General features: G+C 52.4%; 6 protein-coding genes across 6 annotated transcripts; 3 read left to right on the top strand and 3 right to left on the bottom strand.

The window, feature by feature from the left end:
• Positions 1-292: 292 nt before the first annotated feature.
• Positions 293-2,139, bottom strand: QBC33DRAFT_593259 (major facilitator superfamily domain-containing protein). The gene is made up of 4 exons (XM_060431719.1): positions 1,850-2,139; positions 1,384-1,771; positions 756-1,302; positions 293-690 (listed from the first exon to the last, which is right to left on the bottom strand). The coding sequence occupies exons 1-4, from the start codon at positions 2,096-2,098 to the stop codon at positions 300-302; spliced, it is 1,575 nt and encodes a 524-aa protein (XP_060281435.1). The 5' UTR covers positions 2,099-2,139; the 3' UTR covers positions 293-299.
• A 768-nt stretch (positions 2,140-2,907) lies between these two features.
• Positions 2,908-4,531, top strand: QBC33DRAFT_593249 (putative L-alanine-DL-glutamate epimerase and related enzymes of enolase superfamily; the record flags this gene model as incomplete). The annotated part of the gene is made up of 4 exons (XM_060431718.1): positions 2,908-3,019; positions 3,091-3,868; positions 3,945-4,166; positions 4,231-4,531. 4 exons carry the CDS (start codon positions 2,908-2,910, stop codon positions 4,529-4,531), a joined length of 1,413 nt encoding a protein of 470 aa, XP_060281434.1.
• A 50-nt stretch (positions 4,532-4,581) lies between these two features.
• QBC33DRAFT_544935 (fungal-specific transcription factor domain-containing protein) lies at positions 4,582-7,052 on the bottom strand. The gene is made up of 5 exons (XM_060428510.1): positions 6,286-7,052; positions 6,156-6,236; positions 5,488-6,074; positions 5,268-5,432; positions 4,582-5,208 (listed from the first exon to the last, which is right to left on the bottom strand). The coding sequence occupies exons 1-5, from the start codon at positions 7,045-7,047 to the stop codon at positions 4,617-4,619; spliced, it is 2,187 nt and encodes a 728-aa protein (XP_060281433.1). The 5' UTR covers positions 7,048-7,052; the 3' UTR covers positions 4,582-4,616.
• A 151-nt stretch (positions 7,053-7,203) lies between these two features.
• QBC33DRAFT_593245 (uncharacterized protein) lies at positions 7,204-8,034 on the top strand (the record flags this gene model as incomplete). Its single annotated transcript, XM_060431717.1, has 3 exons — positions 7,204-7,655; positions 7,723-7,775; positions 7,846-8,034. Exons 1-3 carry the CDS (start codon positions 7,418-7,420, stop codon positions 8,032-8,034), a joined length of 480 nt encoding a protein of 159 aa, XP_060281432.1. The 5' UTR covers positions 7,204-7,417.
• A 152-nt stretch (positions 8,035-8,186) lies between these two features.
• QBC33DRAFT_544932 (uncharacterized protein) lies at positions 8,187-13,274 on the bottom strand. The gene is made up of 7 exons (XM_060428509.1): positions 12,840-13,274; positions 12,556-12,772; positions 11,997-12,494; positions 11,345-11,944; positions 11,179-11,287; positions 10,834-11,121; positions 8,187-10,755 (listed from the first exon to the last, which is right to left on the bottom strand). The coding sequence occupies exons 1-7, from the start codon at positions 13,134-13,136 to the stop codon at positions 8,259-8,261; spliced, it is 4,506 nt and encodes a 1,501-aa protein (XP_060281431.1). The 5' UTR covers positions 13,137-13,274; the 3' UTR covers positions 8,187-8,258.
• An 87-nt stretch (positions 13,275-13,361) lies between these two features.
• QBC33DRAFT_544928 (SNF2 family N-terminal domain-containing protein) lies at positions 13,362-16,895 on the top strand. Its single transcript, XM_060428508.1, has 11 exons — positions 13,362-13,740; positions 13,843-14,441; positions 14,496-14,591; positions 14,644-14,834; positions 14,900-14,933; positions 14,985-15,163; positions 15,238-16,063; positions 16,122-16,307; positions 16,361-16,511; positions 16,570-16,662; positions 16,713-16,895. Exons 1-11 carry the CDS (start codon positions 13,450-13,452, stop codon positions 16,746-16,748), a joined length of 2,682 nt encoding a protein of 893 aa, XP_060281430.1. The 5' UTR covers positions 13,362-13,449; the 3' UTR covers positions 16,749-16,895.
• Positions 16,896-17,073: the final 178 nt, after the last annotated feature.

Raw genomic sequence — 17,073 nt, 5'->3', positions numbered from 1 at the left:
GATGCTCTAAGATGCTAAGGAGGCAAGAACTAGCTTACATGGGAGACATGGTTGAGCTTTGAGATGACATTCTCGCCCTTCCAGCAGGCGAACACATACCAAAATGGTAGAATAGGGAGACGAACAGTGTCAATATCCTCCAAAAATGACTGTATATCACTATCACCCCCTCAATTCTCTTCATGCTCGTTGAAGTCATGCGCTTCAACAGACAGGATGTAGAGAGGATATATCAGGCCTTCAAGTTGCTTTTACTGATATTCCCTTGTAACAAGGGTGAAAAATAAACATGCTCTAATTTAATACACATACACAAAATTCGGATTCTCTTTATCCGTCAAATTCTGGAAAGCCGTCTCGTTCAACCCTGCGGCATCATCTGACACAACTCCAGTTGCCCTCAGAGCCTCGCGATGTTTCTCTTTCTTCCGGTTTTCCCACTTGAAGGCATACCGGAACACGAAGAACAGGAGGAACTCGAGGAAGTTGGCCACGAGCAAGGACCCAATGCCCAGGTGATACGACGGCGCCTGATCCGACTTGTAGAAGAAAGGGCTGGCGATGCTGCCCACGCATGAGCCGAACCAGACCATGCCTGACACGATCATCTTCTTGGATTGGCCGCCGGTGTTGCTTGTCACCATGGAGAGGCAGATGACAAACGAGGCTTGGTATGAGCCCGTGAGGTAGCTGAGCAGATCAGTCAGTTTCTATATAGTGGAGAGACAGGCAGGAGGGGATGATAATAAGCTTACAAGCAGATCAGTCGCCCGACATACGCATCCGTTGGCGCGAGCAGGAACCCCAACGCCCCGGCCATGGTTGGGAGCATGAATATCGCAGAGACGATCGTGCGGCTGTTCGGTGGCATGTATTTGTTTGCGACCGCACCGAGAGTGATCCAGATGACGACCAGAGCGCCCTGCGGTATGCCCAATAACGCTGTGTGCAGCGTATCAAACCCCAGACCTTGGATAACCAATGTGGAGAAGTTCGAAATACCGCCATTCGGAACCGCCGAGACAAAACCGAGAAACGTGAATAGCCAGGTCTTGTAGTCGAGGTAGGCCTCCTTGACCTGGCCCCAGTTGATACTCTGCTGCTCAACACCAGTCTGGTTGCGCCGCATGCGCGCAATCAGCAGCAATCTCTCCTTGTGAGTGAAGCCCCAGAAGGTGGTGGGCGAGTTTGGGAGCAGAAGGAGCAGGACAATGGCCCAGAAGGAGCAAAATGCGCCGACGATGAGGAATTCGTACCGCCATGACGCGAGTGCGCCACTGTTGAGTTGGCCAATTCCGTATCCTAGCCTTCTGATCAGCTCGCGGGCTTATAACAAGGCCAGTTTCGCGATGGGATGGAATGCATCCAACTTACCAATGAGACCTCCGCCAGCTACACCAACGCCATTCCAAGCATACCACGCCGAGATACGAGAAGGCTGTTCCTCACGGGTGTAGAACATGGACGTAATGAGCATGAAAGCCGGGTCGGCGATAGCCTCGAAGGCGCCGGACAGGATCCGCAGGGCGGCGAGGGCCGTGAAACTGTGCGAGGCGGCCTGGCACATGAGCAGAGCGCCCCACATGAAGATGTTGAAGGCCAGGTACCAGGCCGGAGGGCAGCGCTGCATGATGAGGTTGGACGGTATGGACCAGAAGAGCCAGCCAAAATAAAAGATGCTTGACAGCCATGAGTACTGGGTGCCTTGGAGATGAAGGTCGTCTTTGATGCCGAAGATGGCCGCGTAGGAGAGCGTTGTTTTGTCAACGTACTGATGTAGAGTCAGTCATGCGAATTCCAATCCAAATTGTTGGCCGATGCCCACGAGAGTTAGAGTCCAGTTACTAACATAGAAGAAATAGCATATGCCGAGCAGCGGCAAGATGCGCATGTCAAGCTTCCGCCGAAGCCTCCTTTCGTCTTCCTTGTCGATGGCATCGTCGTTGGGATAGAGCTGCAAAGCCTCATGATACATTTCAGCATGTAGCTGGTTGATCTTGACCGCAACCGCAGGCTTCATGTCTTCGGAGACATGTTCACTCTCGCCGTTGCTGGCCTGTCTCGGGACTTCCTTGATGTCGTGGTTGTAGTCGTCCATGATGAACACTGAAGAACTTGTTGTGTGAGGCCTGGATGGCAGTTGGGAGATTGGACCAGGTCGCGACGACAAAAGTGATGCCGGTTTTCGAGCAGGGAAGCTCCTGCTTTATATTGAGCTGGCCTCACTGTCCAACTTGTCATGTCCATCTGCTGGGAACTGACGGATATGCCCTAGTCATACACTACCCCGGCCTCATCTAGCTTCTAGTGCAGACGAATCTAGCTGGATGTCAGTGATTCCGGGGCCCCGGAGTTGGAACCACGTCGTGAATATCATGGGGTAGGTGCGGGGAACAGCGCGCAGATCCACTTATACGACTAGATTTCCCCATCTCAAGCTTGACCGCAGGCAAGTTTGTAGAGCCGAAACGCCGAAGGCAGTTCTATCATTGGCCCACTGTCTTACAGCCTAGTGCAGTGTCTTTGTTTGCCGTCGTTGAGGCTCCATCCTTGGCAACGGGGATGTCCCTTGTCCAGTTCGTTTGGAGCCGAAGAGCCGATTCAAGCTTGATGATTGGTTACTGAGCTGGGCCCGCACAGAGCGAATACCTGCTGGGATTGCCCGAAGAGCCGATTTCTCCATCATGACTGGCCGAGCTACTGCCCATTGTCGAGTTGCCGGAACATTGGCACCAAATGGCAATCTTTACAGCGCTCTAAGGAAATGGGATGAGTTCATGTTAGCGGATGTCGATATTACTTAAACCTCAGGTTGTCCAGAACTGTGCCTGGGATCGATTGTTCAGCTGCTCTCCTGACACTAAACTAATACGGAACGAATAATTATCTCAAAGAAACCCAGACGTCATGGCTCCGGGTCTCCTGAATATCAGCAACGAGGATGATATTCCTTCATCCACCCTCGCCGGCTCACGGCTACCCATCTCCGACATCAAAATCGTGGGCTTCGAGACATACGGTAATTAACCCAAAATGCCGCCCACATTCCTAAATACAATTACCCCTTTCCTAACATTCCCAACCCCCCAGATCTCCGCTTCCCAACCAGCCTCGACGCCTCCGGCTCCGACGCCATGAACCCCTCGGGCGACTACAGCGCCGCCCACGTCCGCCTGACCACCAACACCGACCTGACCGGCCACGGCATCTCCTTCACCATCGGCCGCGGCAACGACCTCTGCACCGCTGCCGCCCGCGCCATCGCCGAGCGCCTCGTCGGCAAGACCCTGGGGGAACTGACCGCGGACATGGGGCGCACGTGGCGGTACCTGGTCTCCGACTCGCAGATGCGCTGGGTCGGCCCCGAGAAGGGGGTCGTGCACCTGGGCCTGAGCGCGTGCGTGAATGCGCTTTGGGATCTGTGGGCGAGGTATCTGGGGAAGCCGCTGTGGAAGTTGGTGTGCGATCTGACGCCGGAGGAGTTTGTGGCGTGTATTGATTTCCGGTATATCGTCGATGCGATCACGCCTGAGGAGGCAGTGGCGCTGCTGAGGGGACTGGAGAAGACGAAGGCGGCGCGGGTGAGGGATGCGCGGAGCAATCGGGCGGTTCCGGCGTATACCACGCAGGCGGGGTGGTTGGGGTTCTCGGACGAGAAGATGGTTGAGCTTATCAGGTCGAACCTTGCGGTGGGGATGGATAAGTTCAAGCTAAAGGTTGGGGGCGATATCAAAGATGACAGGCGCCGACTGAAGATTGCCCGCGACACGATCGGGCATGATCGGATGCTCATGGTTGACGCAAACCAGGTCTGGAGCGTGCCAGATGCCATCGAAAACATGAAAAAGCTGGTCGAGTTCAAACCTGTGTAAGTCATGATGGGTCCTAATTACTTGGTTGGGAGGTTGGACATCTTGGCTGACACTAATTAATACCTTCAACAGGTTTATCGAGGAGCCCACTTCGCCCGATGACATCCTCGGCCATGCTGCCATCCGGAAAGCTCTGAAGCCATATGGTGTTGGAGTTGCTACCGGCGAGCATTGCCAAAACCGCGTCATATTCAAGCAGTTGCTCCAAGCCGACGCCATCGACTACTGCCAAATCGATGCCTGCAGACTAGGCGGGGTGAATGAAGTCCTGGCAGTGCTGCTTATGGCCAAGAAGTACGTCTGCCTGGAGTCCCAGGGAGTGAACTAATTAATGATTACCCCCGCTAACCTTGATCAGGTTCAACGTGCCCATCGTTCCGCACAGCGGGGGCATCGGTCTTAACGAATACACCCAACATCTCGCCCTCTTGAACTACATCTGTGTCTCAGGAGAGAAGAGTCTCTTGGAGCACATCAACTCATTCAGTGAGGTCTTGAAGCACCCAGTACAGACAAAGGACGGATACTTCGTTACCCCGTGGGAGGCTGGCTACAGCGTCGAATACAAGCCCGAGGCAATTGCGGCATACGAATATCCATCAGGAAGTTTCTGGACCAGTGAGAAGGGTCTAGGTATAATAAACGGGCCGAAGGCATGATTGATGGGGAAGGGCGCGTGTTAGACAATACACTAGAGGGTGAAATAGGCGGACAATTCTATATGACCTGAGACGGTTCCCCAGGTTAGGCTGAAGGAAACATGCTCTGAAATAATCCATAATCGTCTAGCCAACTCTCGAATGCTCCAGCCTCAGTCCCAGTAAAATCCACATCTCCAGGGGTATGCCCATCTAGACCCAGGGTATCGCCCGATAGACCATCGAAGGATGATGGTGAGGGGGTTTTCAAGTCGGGAGTGGCCGTAGATGTTTCACCGTGGTAGGCGTGTTGTTGATGAAAGGGGGCCCTGTCGGTGCCTGGTACTATCGCCTGTCTCGTTGTTCTGACGGCTTCCGCACTTCCTGTGCGAGTCGAGTGACAGCTTTGGAGTCCCAGATCTTTGTTGGTATGCCGCCCGGGCGTCCTGCCGCCAAAGATGATTTCAGGCGCCTCCGCCGTAGCGTGCTGATTAGCAGCCGATGTGGGTTGAGAACCTGATGCCGTCAGCTCGAAGAATTCGTAATAGAAGCTCGCATGCCAGTATATCTCCCCGAGCTGCTTGAGAGCCGCCATGCAAGTCAGGAATCGACCATTTACAACTTCACACTCAGGCCCGTGGTTGAAACCACGCATCAGTAGAAGCTGAACAATGAGCGGTGGTAGCACAGTCGTTACACTGCTTCAAGATCAGTAAAGACACGCGAGGCATAAAAATCCGGTGAAGGATGAAGCTACACTTGAGTAGGGCAATAGCGAACTAGATCGGCCGCCACAAGGCCTTCTAGTAGCCTGGCAGAGTCACTGGCGACTGATTGCACATCTACAGAAGGCAATCTCGGGCTGTCAGTCCGGTGTTCATCGAGTGTGCTGACGGACTGCCGAAGTGACATGAGCACGACGCTTATGCCATATTATCAGTAAGACTAGGATCGTAAAATTAAGGGAGAGAGCTTACTTGTAAATCAAGTGCAGAATGGTCCGATAGAGTTCCGAAATGTCGTTACCTGGTGCAGGATGGATGTTGGAATCTCCATCGTTGCTTCGTCTTGCGGCTGGATCCAGGTTAGAGAGCCAACTTCGTAAAGCGGCCTCACATATGCTGATCTGCTCGTGTAGAGAATCGTCGGTTGCCAAAGGGAGCGACAGTACACCCTCCATGTACTGGCAAAGCTTCGTAAACTCGATAAAGATAGCTTTGACGGTGCGGTCGTCCTCGCAGTCGCCGTCTTCCTCCAGGTCTGCAGCTGTGAGAAGAGGGACGTTGCATTCGAGGCTATTAATATGCATTGGCCGACCCGTGCCTAAGCAAATGAGCCTGTCTCGTACGAGGCACGCCCACCATATCCTCGCCCATAACTTTCGTTGAGGTGCTGCCTGGCCGGGGTCTCGGTGCAGCCCAGCGCCTTGGGCTAGGCCGATCGCCTGATGCACCCAGAACCAGGTGTGCCTTTGCTCCACCATGGATGGATAGTAATGGCTCATCAGAAGAAGTGCCTGGATTGTTACAATATCGTCTGGCTCGTAGTTAAGGTTGTGCAAGTACTTCCGGATTGTCAGCAAACAAACTTTTTATCAATTACTTGAAACTGGGGGCATTGAGACTCGGGTTAATTATCTGCTTACCCGCGCCCTCATATAAAAACAGCTCCGCGCTTGTTTCCGAGATGAAAATCCCATTTCAAGGATACTCTGACCAGGTATGATCTGAATTGATGAGCAACAGCAGCGGGATGATGTGGCAGAGAGATCTTACCGAGCTCGCGGTGAAGATGATGGCCTGTAGAAGCAACAAGCTGGGTCCTCGGCCATGGAGAAGTGCGTCCCGGTCGGATTGGCAATATTGATCGAGAAAAGATGGCTTGTGCAGGACAGGAAAGAACGGATGGAAGAGCTGGAAATAGACCGAGACGCATTGGTCCAACACTTCTTTGGGTGGTAGCTCGAAGACTCCTTTGCGCTTCAGGAACTGTGTATCGTCGATGGTCCTTGCCGAGTCGCCTCCATGGGAGAAGGCAGATTGGTCGCGTGCAGGGACAGGAAGCAATACGCCATGGTCGCTGTCCTGGGCATGAATCCGGGCCTTCCCGCGGTGGCTGAAGCTTCGGAAGAAGGGATAATGGGGAACTTGGTAGAGCATACTATGCTCCGGTATTGAGCGGTTCAGTGGAGGGGGAGGCCCGTTGCTGTTGCGATCTGTGTCTCCCCGGCCTGTGGAGTCGCCTTTCTTGCGTCGCTTTCTCCTATCTTTGATAGCACATTCGAACTTATTGACCCGGCACTTGGTGCAGGGGAGTCCGACTTCTAGCACGTCGCAGCGCACTTTTCGAGCGTGACACGTAGAACAAGCCTTCGAGGCCCGCCGCTTCTTCGATTCATCTTCCTCGGCAGTCAAGGGTAGAGAGGGAAGTCCCATCTCATCCGATACCTGTGACATGAGTGCTATATTCAGGAGGATGTCAAAGAGATTAGTACAAGGAATTAGACAACGTCGTCTGGGATTACCATGGCTGTTCATTCCTGGTGGTGGTGGGTGGGGAGACCCATCTTAAAGTAGGCAATCCCGTCGTAGCTAGAGATCGGATCATCATCAGCTCCGGTCCACCAATATCTTGCATCAGAACTTAGCTACTCCGGGGTCAGTGTATCTCCGTCTTATAACCCTCTTTTGCTCCACCTTGTTTAGTGTCCCCCACCACGCCCGATCGCACAGGCACCAGCTCTCTCCGTACAGGATCCTTCAAAGGTGTATTTCCTGGATACTGGCTCAAGAGCTGAATGGCAGATCCAGTTGTTGCTTCTGCCGCCATGCTTGCATCGTGGACTAGGGCTGTGTCAAGGCAGCATTACGTTTGAGAAGGGGAATTCTAAAATCAGTAGGTAGGCATATGACTAGGCCGAAAAGATATCGAAACAGGAAAGTAGAGCATGGTACCGAGAAAGTTATCGAAGCGAGGGCGGCGGCCTGCGTCGAAGCTCACGCGAGTCTGGTGCGGGCTGTCGGTTCTGGCGAGAAGCTGATGAAAAATGCACGGGCGAAGGACAAGCTGACGAACAAGTACAACGTCATCGACCTGAAGATGGAGGCAGCCGGGACCATGAACCGCATTCCCGTGGGCGTGATTCGTGATTCGAGGCGTGTGTGACTACGGAGACGAGAGCAAGAGCAAGCAATGGCAACCGTACGCCACAGCCATGGCGCCCGCGTGTGTCAAGGCGGTCCTGAACGAGATTTCCCTGAGAAAGGTGTGGCGTTGGCCGACAAGCCCCCTTTTTCAATGCGCATTCCCTTTGCTAACTGTGGCCCTCATTTTAGCAGCGCCGCACCTGCTGGAAGCTCGAGTACAGGGGGTTGACGCTCAACATCCTGGCCGTCGACCGCGCCAAGATGGACTTCGACATCTCGCTGCGGGCCATGGACGCGCTGACGGACGGGCAGTCGCAGATGTTAGGCCGCATCGATGTGAATGCAATGAAGGTTCCTGTGGCGGCCTATGGCATTTGAAGGGGCCTGGCGAACATCGAGCGTAGGTTTGGATGGAGTTACGGGCTTGTGTTATGGGTTCTTTCATGGGTACTTAAGCTTGGTTGAGAAGTTGATATTGGGGACACACCATGGAAACTGGAGGAGAATAGGATTAAGTCACTACATATCTCCATGTACTAGACCTCCTGTACCCTAGACCTCATGTACCCTTACATGTATGTGAATTCCCGAATACATGTGCCTCAATACAAGTCGGGGGGTTTTGTCTCCTCCCACAACCAAAAGGAATCGTTGTTCGCGGCCCGATTCCATCCCGCTACGTTCATGTTCCCCAGCTTCTCCACCGTCAGTGGATCGGTTTCCACATTGTTGACCGAGCGAGAATGCCCTTCATCAACCAACAACTGTACAAGCCGTGCGTTTCCGTCATGTATAGCAAAACTCGCAAGGCTTGAGAACGGTATGTCAGGGTCGATGTCCATGATTGGCTTTTTCCAATCTGCATCCCAGTCATCTTCCTCGAAGAACCGCTGAGTTTCCTCATCCAATATGCTCAGGTGTTCTGATGTGAGGTCAATATTTGTGATAACTTGCCGCAAGAACATGAGCGGAAGTATATCGTGGTCGTTCAAACCCTCAACTATAAAGCCGGCCCCATAGCTGCCATCTTTAATAGCTGCCAACTTGAGCTTCCGATCTCGCAGGACCCTCTTGGCAAGGTCTGCCCTCTTTGCCACCAAGCAACCAATGAGCAATGGATCCGTCAAACGATTCGCGGGAGTTGACAAAAACTGTGGCCAAGAGTCGTCCATCAAAGTGTCTGCTTCCGGGAGACTAAGGAGTAATGCGACATTTTTTCGGTATCCCCTGTTGACAGCATGTACCAGTGGTGTTGCTGCTGCGGGTGAGACATCTGGTATCGCGGCCAGAGACGAGTCGTATGAAAGAAGAAGCTCCATCATTTCTCGGCCATTAGGCATGCTTGCTGCAGTCGAGAACGGCGTTCTGCCATCGCGATCTGGTTTCCTGAGATCCACCTGGCCTGTTGCCAGCAGTTTTCTCGCAAATTTCGGCCGACGCTTCCCAGCCACAGTATGTAGCGGAGTGAGACCTCTGCTGTCTTCATCCGAGAGAAATCGGGCCCCGAACTCCAAAAGCAGATCCAAGGCAGACTCATTCAGCTGATCTGAATATGCACCGGCCAGATGTAACGGCTTCTGCCCGTTTTTGTTTGCGATAGAAAAAGAGACCCCTTCGTCGAGTTCCAATAGCTGCTTCAGGATGAAAACATCGCAGGGGGGGAAAGGTTGAGCGAAGTAATGGAGCAGGGTGTTGCCATGAACATCCGGCGGCATGATGTCATCCTTGTTTAGTCTTTCTAATAAGAATGCCACCACTGGTCGGGAACCCTGCAAGCAGGATATGCGAATTGCTGAACGGCCTCTGTCGTCTGGTTCCACCAAACTCGGGTACCATGTATCTTTTGAGTATCCTGGTTCGGTTTTCGGAAATTCATGGTTTAGAATCAGTTCCAAGGATTCTTTACCTGCTGGATCATCCGCTTTGCATGAGGCAATGTCGCGAAGTAGTTGAGCGAAACTGACTTTGTTTGGGTACGGTGAGTACCATGATAGCAACACCGGCAGGACTTCCTTGGAGTTTGCGAGAACTGCAGCCTGAATATATGGCCGCAGGTTTCCTTTAACAAAAGCATCTCTTTCTTCATCTCCTGATAAGTTAAAAAGGGCCCAGAAAAAGCCGAGATCACATCGCCTGACTGCTTCTCCGATTGCGGTCAGGTCAGGTCGAACCTTGTAGTCGGCGTGGAAGACACTGGCCCCATGTTTGACGAGAAGTCGACAAACCTCTAAACGCCCATTTCTGGCGGCAATAATCAGTGGGGTAAGCCCTCTGCGTGCAGCGCCTTCAGTATGATGTATGTCGACCCCATTCGCAATGCGGCGTTTAACGGCGTCCAGATCTCCGGTGGCACAGGCAGTCCAGATATTATCAGCTCGGTTCTTGTCTCTGGAGCTGGGGAAAAGGGCCTTGTTTGACGAAGATGGAGGGTGTTGACTCTTTTCATGCGCTTCCAGATCCGAGCGTAAAGGAAAGCCAAACGTTCGAGCATAGCAGGATTCTGCCGAGCATTTGAATGGACGTTCATGTTCCGCAACATGGTCGTCTCGACCCTTTTGGATCTGGAACCCCAAGGCGAAGTGATAACAGTGCGGTTTGGGGCACTTGAATCTACGCACTCCATGTAGCGAACTGAAAGCTCGTTGTCTGCTGTCGAGCTCGGATACATCCATTGTTTCGATGATTTTTCTGATGAAGATCGTTCTCTCGTCCAGGGTCCGGGCGTCAATGGTGCCGTCATGGAATTTGTCGACAACATCTCTGACACATGCTGGTGCCAAAAGTGATCCAGAATCGGCGAGGGCTTCATGCTGGGAATGGATACTGAATTGGCTAAAGAATGCGGCCACAGCGGCGACAAGACCGCCTCCTAATTGCGGTCTGCCAGTTGTGGGAGAGTCGAGCAGGGCTCTGATGTGGTGGTGCCAGAACGACGTGGCATAGTCCTGCGAACCGTAATAGCCTGATCTTGCTACCTCAATGACTTCTTTTGCGGATAGGGCTGGATCAAATGGCGGTGATGCCAGGTAACGAGAGCAGAACAAGGCCATGTTGGCATGTTCCAAAAGCAGGTTGATTCTGCCGGAACGGACGAGGAAACTACGCGGAATTGTCTTTACGTTAGTTAATTCTCCGTAAAACGTACAGAGGGGAGCTTATAGCTATGGAGGAGCCCACCTTCCCGCAGTCGCGTGAACAAGCTTCAACCTGGCCTCGGACTCTGCCTTTGGCTCAAGGCTACAAGGCTCGACCTCAACAAGAGACCCACAGATGGCCTTGCATGGATCCACACGGCGTCTCTTGGCATCGCAGGTTCCGTCCTCGGGATTGATGCAGAAGAACGCCTGGATTTCTCTCCAGTAGAGTGGTCGAGCCGCGCAGACAATCCAACGTAGGATCTTTTCTGCAGCATATCTCTTCCTAGGAGGTGGACGATCCAGGACGCGAGCAACAACGCGCTGATATCTTTTGGTTTTCATGTTAGATACGCCCCCTCAAAATAGAGAAGGGATGTACACCTACGCCTCTTCTAGTCCCATGGGAAAGCTCTCATTAAGCTCATCTTCTAGATCTGCCTCGGAGCCTTGCTCAAGAAGGTTTTCTAGTACCACCTTGGCATAGAGGAACATCCCTTGGCATTTCATGTTAGCGAGGGCCAGGTACAAGAACTAGGAGTGTTGCAATTCACCATCAGAGGCATCGGTCACCTTGTTGACAATTGAAGCCTGGCGTTCAATAGAAACAGAAAACCGTTGGCGGATTTCGAGTGCCCTTTCTTCCGCAAAGCGTCGAATATCTTGCTTGTGGGAGTTCGTGGTGTCCAGGCTGATTGCGGGAACTTCTGACAGTCGTTGGTCCAGAATGCCATCTCGTTGGCCTGAGAGCAACAGCCGCAGGTGTCCGCCTTCGGCCCGGCATTTCGGGATGACATGTTCGAACCAGTCGATTATAGCCTCTGAGATTTCCTTCGACCTGGGTTTGTCTTGCCCGCACTCGTCGAGGCCGTCCAATACAATGAAACATGACCTCTGGCTTTTCAATGTCTCGAGCATGAGATCCTGAAGCTTCGGTAGTGAACAGAGCTCTGGACGGCTGATAGAGGAACATTTCTGATGAAATTGTTCCGTTAAGCTGTCATCTTGGTACAGCAACTGCACGAGAAGTGCTCGAAGCAGCCCCGTCATGGATGTCTTGGTGTCATCGCCGTGCCGGAAGTAGAAGAATAGCACTGGTGAAGTAGCCTCGGACACCAAATGGTCAATGATACGTGAAACCATGATTGATTTTCCTTGAGAATTTAGTGACTAGGTATACTAGCTGGCTGTGTTGGGGCAACTTACCTGCTCCAGGTTTGCCATGCAGATACAGGATATTATGCTTCTCTTTGTCTTGCCCCTGAGACCATTCCAAGAAGCGCTTATCTTGGAGCACCCCGTCCCCTGAGCCCGCAAACCGTTGCCTTGCGGCTGTTTGATGGTCTGTTTCGTAGTCTGGGGCGTCAAGCTTCTCTCCGATAGCCGATTTTATTGCCAATAGATTTTCTTGCTGCCGTTTCGACTCTTGCTGAGTTGCCATCTTCTCATTCTCGTAGATATGCTTGGACAGCTGTCGATACACCGCCTCCATTTCACTCAAGAGGGTTTTGAAATGTGTGTCGGATGTAGCTGTCAGGTCCTGTAGGTGCTGGACGGTTACTTGTCGCGTCTTTTGGATTTCGATGATGGCAGCTGTCATTTTTTCGTCGAGAAGCAATGCCCGATGGCGCCTGAGGCTTTCAATGATGGGGTTGAATTTGCTCCTGAATGTCTTCCAGGCAGAATGGAAGAAATCTTTCCATGCTGCGAGATAAAGCTTTAATTAGTATGCCCACGATGTCACCGGAAAACTGGGGCTGTTTACCTGGTCGCGCGAAGACATCCAGTGCGTTGGCGTGAAACTGGAGGACGTCACAGAAATACATTTCGAGTACTTCCGTGACGGCCGGACAGGCTTTGAAAATGCTGTCGTATTGCTGAAGGCCTGGAATCACCTCGCCAATCTCGACGTAGGTATCAAGCAAGCAATCCAGCGTCTCGAGCCTCGCTGAGGCAACAACCAGTCCCAGCTTGATCGGGCCCTTTAGAGAGTCAGAACAGAGTAAAACCATGAAAATCCGAGGCAAGGAAGACCACATAGATACATACCCAGACAAACGCAACGACTTCATGCACGTTGAGGAAGACGCTGACGACCTGTTCGATCTGTGACATGGCTTCTAAGAATTTGGAGAGTCTTCTCATCCTCCGTAGCCTCTTCTCTGGCCCATACCGATCTTGGACCCGTTGGATCTCGAGTTTGACATCTTTCAGACTGGTGGTGGCAAATTGAGCCTTTTGCTCTTCGGTGAGCCCGTTCCGAAACCGCTCGACAGCCTTGCTGAAGGCGTCTCTGGGCTGGGAAATCAGGCTCGAGGAAGCCATCTGTTGAGCTTTATTACTCATACTCACGGGATGGCTCCAGGCTTCTCAGCGTCGAGGTAGTCATCGCTGCAATTTCTGGAATCGTGTGAGGAGAAGAAATAGAGAGAGGAGAAGGGGGGATGTGATAGTTTGTGGCAGTCAGGGCTGCAAAGCGGGGCCGTGGGCTGTGGGCTGTGAGGCAACCCAGCAGACGTTCATCGGCTGCGTTGGATGTTCTTGATTGGCAGTTCAATGCGTATGGCTGCAGGCACTGCCTCCACCGCAGCCTCGTCGTCTGAGAAGTGCCTTGGGCCCCAATCTTTTGCCCTGCTCCTCCACTTTCCTTACTTTCTTAATGGTTCTTTCCTTCGCTTTGGCTACCCCCGAGGAACCGGGAAAGAAACTTTCAACCTACCCTGAATGCTGGGTTTTGCTAATCGGCATGTCATCGGGGCACAAGCGATCCCGACGCGATGTCGGCGCCAGCGACAGCATCTCGCCCGCTAAGCGGCTCCAGGTGGATGTTGACCACCAATATGCTTGGTCCCTGACCCCATCAACACAACGCCTCGAGATTGAAGACGATATCGAGATGAGAGAGCCTTCCACGCCGGATAGTACGCCCGAAAACATATGCTATGGAACAGTGAGTTCGATGCCCCAGCTTCAATATTTTATTTCTGTTGGTGCACTCCATCACCACCGTGTCTAGAAATCCCACGTGCTTTTTGGACTAACTCACGAGAAGATATTCCCGGCAAGTGCACAGCTAGTCTGTTCCGAAGCATTGAAGGTTCGGCCACTGCCATGGGATCGATTTCACCGCTTCGGACTCAATGTTCGAGGCGCACAATATCATCTCATATGCGAAGCAGACGGCGAATCAGATCGAGATCTCGGGATCTTAGACATTGTGACCGAAGGCCATTTAAATACTTTGAAATACATTAGTGCGCTCACATTCGAGGCTGTCATTGCGTCGCCAGTTCTGGAAGGCTTGGGAGGAAGGGGGAAGAAGAAGAAGACTGTTATCGTTGGTACCTCCGTCAACATCATGGGGCCCGAGATTCTCGGCGATGAGGTTGGGACTGCCTTGGAAACGACTTCAGCCAATCTCCAGCATCCTCTCTTTCTGCCAGCTGGCATTCGATATGTCAACCCGCACTGGTTCTACCCCGACGACGAGCCAACAGATCTACGACATCTGGTTGGACCACCTCTCGTCGAGTCAGATTCCAAGCGTATTTCAGATGTGGTTGAAGCTGCCCTGGGATCGTTACATGAACCAACTTATCTGCGACCTCAGAGATCCACTCCTTCTAAACGCCTTCGTACTAAGCTCAAGCCGTTCGTACCCCGGTTTGTTCGTGTCCCTTGGCAATCTCTCTAACCAACAAGCAGGCACCAGGCAGACGGTGTGCAATTCATTCTCAGTCGAGAAGATTCATCATGTCGGCACGAAATCTTCTCAGACATGAAAGCCCTCATTGGTCCCCAGTAGGATCCAAATGAGCCCTAGGTGACCTGAATGAAGCTAATCGTTTCGTAGATTCTTCTCGGGAATATACTCGTTGTGTGCCGGGGGCATCCTGGCTGATTCCATGGGCTTGGGGAAGAGCCTGACGATTCTGAGCACCATTGTGGCGTCTAAAGACGCTGCCAGTGTGTGCCAGGCGGAAGCAACACCCCCTGGTGGGTTTCCGCATACTGAGGCAACTCTGGTAGTTGCGACATCCCGGCGTATGAGAAAACAACCTGTCCTCTCGTTGCTGAATAGGTATACATAGCTGACATTGGCGTCATAGAGGTTCTAGACGTTTGGGTCTCTGAGATAGACAGGTAAGCCATGTCAGATCCTTGGAGGAGACACTTGAACTGACCTTACTAAAGGCACCTGACAACCGGATCATTGTCTACTGTCCTGTTCCATGGAGAAAACCGCGCCAAATCGGCGGAAGCATTGCTGGGTTGTGATGTTGTGCTTACAACTTACGGCACCCTGACCGCAGATTGGAAGGGCAACCGAGTTTTGCAAAAGCTTTGCTGGTTCAGGGTTGTCCTAGACGAAGGTGGGAGTCCTGCAGCTGCCACGAGATCCTTTTATCCCTTGACAAAACCCAGACGCTAACATGAGTTGGGACAGCACACTGGATTCGGAACCAATCTGCCCAGCAATTCAAGGCTGCAGCGGAGCTGAAATCTGAGAGGAGATGGTGCCTTACCGGCACACCGATTCAAAACTCTATGGAGGATCTACGGTCTCTTCTGAAATTCCTCCAACTCCAGCCCTTCGCAAGTCGCTCTGTGTTTGAGAGGCATATTGTGCAGCCGCTCCAGTCAGACTCCAAAGGTGGCTTCAGGAATCTCAAAATCCTGCTCGGAGCTGTCTGTCTGCGTCGGAACTCCAGTTATCTTGAACTCCCGCCCGTGGAAGAAGAGAGAATCCCCGTCGCCCTCAGCGTCGAAGAAACCGCGGAGCAGTCTCGTATTTTCACCGAATGCCAGAAGCAATTTGACAAGATCGTCAGTCGGAACTCTTCTCTCAAAAAATACTCAGTTCTTTTTGCTACGATCATGAAGCTCCGCCAGTTATGTAGCTACGGCACTCTTCAGCAGAGCTACCTGTCACTTCGAGCTTCAACAGCGATGAAACAGAAAGAAAAGCTCACTGTGTGCGACCTGACTTGCAAGTTCTGCAGCGGCAACGACGATGACACCATGGCGCTACTCGATGGTGAGAGTGTCTGCCCCGAGTGCTCGCGATATCTAAACGACAAATCGATACCTCGACTGGAGTCGACACCGGCGAGCTCCGTTGCCTCTCCTGGACCCATCTCACCAGCAGCAGGCCTACCTCCATACTCACCATTTTCGATTGACACGGGGCGAGACATGATTACCACATGCCACTCGTCCAAACTCAAAGCCGTTGTGAATAATCTTGAACAGCACCAGGCTGTCTCAAAAAGGTGAAAACTTTAGTGTATGCTAGAGGTGGCCTATAATAGCTAACACTTCTCCTTCTAGCCTAGTCTTTGCTTTCTGGAGGCTGACCCTGGACGCCCTGGCAGCCATGCTTGACAGCAAAGGCATAGGCTATGTCCAGATCGATGGGAGGGTGAATGGTGTAGATCGGCAGAAACATCTCAGTCGGTTTCAAGATGAGCCTCAAGTCAGGGTCTTGCTCATGACCCTCGAAACAGGCTCAGTCGGGTAAGGAGCTCACGTACTCCAGCAATTGTCACTAGGGACTAACTCCAAACTAGCCTTACTCTGACGGCGGCGACTCGCGTCCATATCGTTGAGCCACAATGGAACCCGGCTATAGAGGAGCAGGCGATAGCAAGGGCACACCGTATGGGCCAGACCAAAGCAGTTACGGTTCTTCGGTACATAACGCAAAATTCTGTTGAGCAGGTACATGTCCTCACATCAGACACTGGCAAGTTCATGGCTAACTTAGATCGACGTCTAGAACATCGTAGAGCGACAAGAGCGCAAGCGACGACTCGCGAGGCTGTCACTGGATAGCAATGCAGCGGACGACGACGCTGGCGGGAGGCTCGAGGTATAAACAGTCAAACTAGACATGAGTGTACAAGCTGACGAGATAACTAGGATCTGAAGTTCGTTCTAGATATCGGGGCCACATAGCGGGTCTGCACCTTGTTTGGTCCAAAGTCCCTCTAATAGAAGATTCAACATGCTTTCATCATGAGTCGGCAGTCATTTAGGTAGATCAAAACAAAGCTACAGGAAAACGAATAGCACGAACTGTCATCGGCACCACCGCCGCCCACGCCGGTTGCCGTGCTGACGCTAGGTGATTTCCGCAGCGATCGCCAAGGCGTCGGGCTAAGCGGGGACCTTGCCTGGATTGCCTGCTTCCATTACATCCGAACAGAGCACTCAAGCTTCTCCTGATGAGGGGTTTGTTGATACGGTGAGTTTGGTCGCATCGAGGCAACGTTCGGGGTTG

This window comes from Phialemonium atrogriseum, assembly GCF_030411735.1.
Source record: "Phialemonium atrogriseum strain 8032-3 unplaced genomic scaffold QBC33scaffold_20, whole genome shotgun sequence".
NCBI classification, from domain to species: Eukaryota; Fungi; Ascomycota; class Sordariomycetes; order Cephalothecales; family Cephalothecaceae; genus Phialemonium; species Phialemonium atrogriseum.
This window is presented reverse-complemented; position numbering and strand designations above follow the sequence as displayed.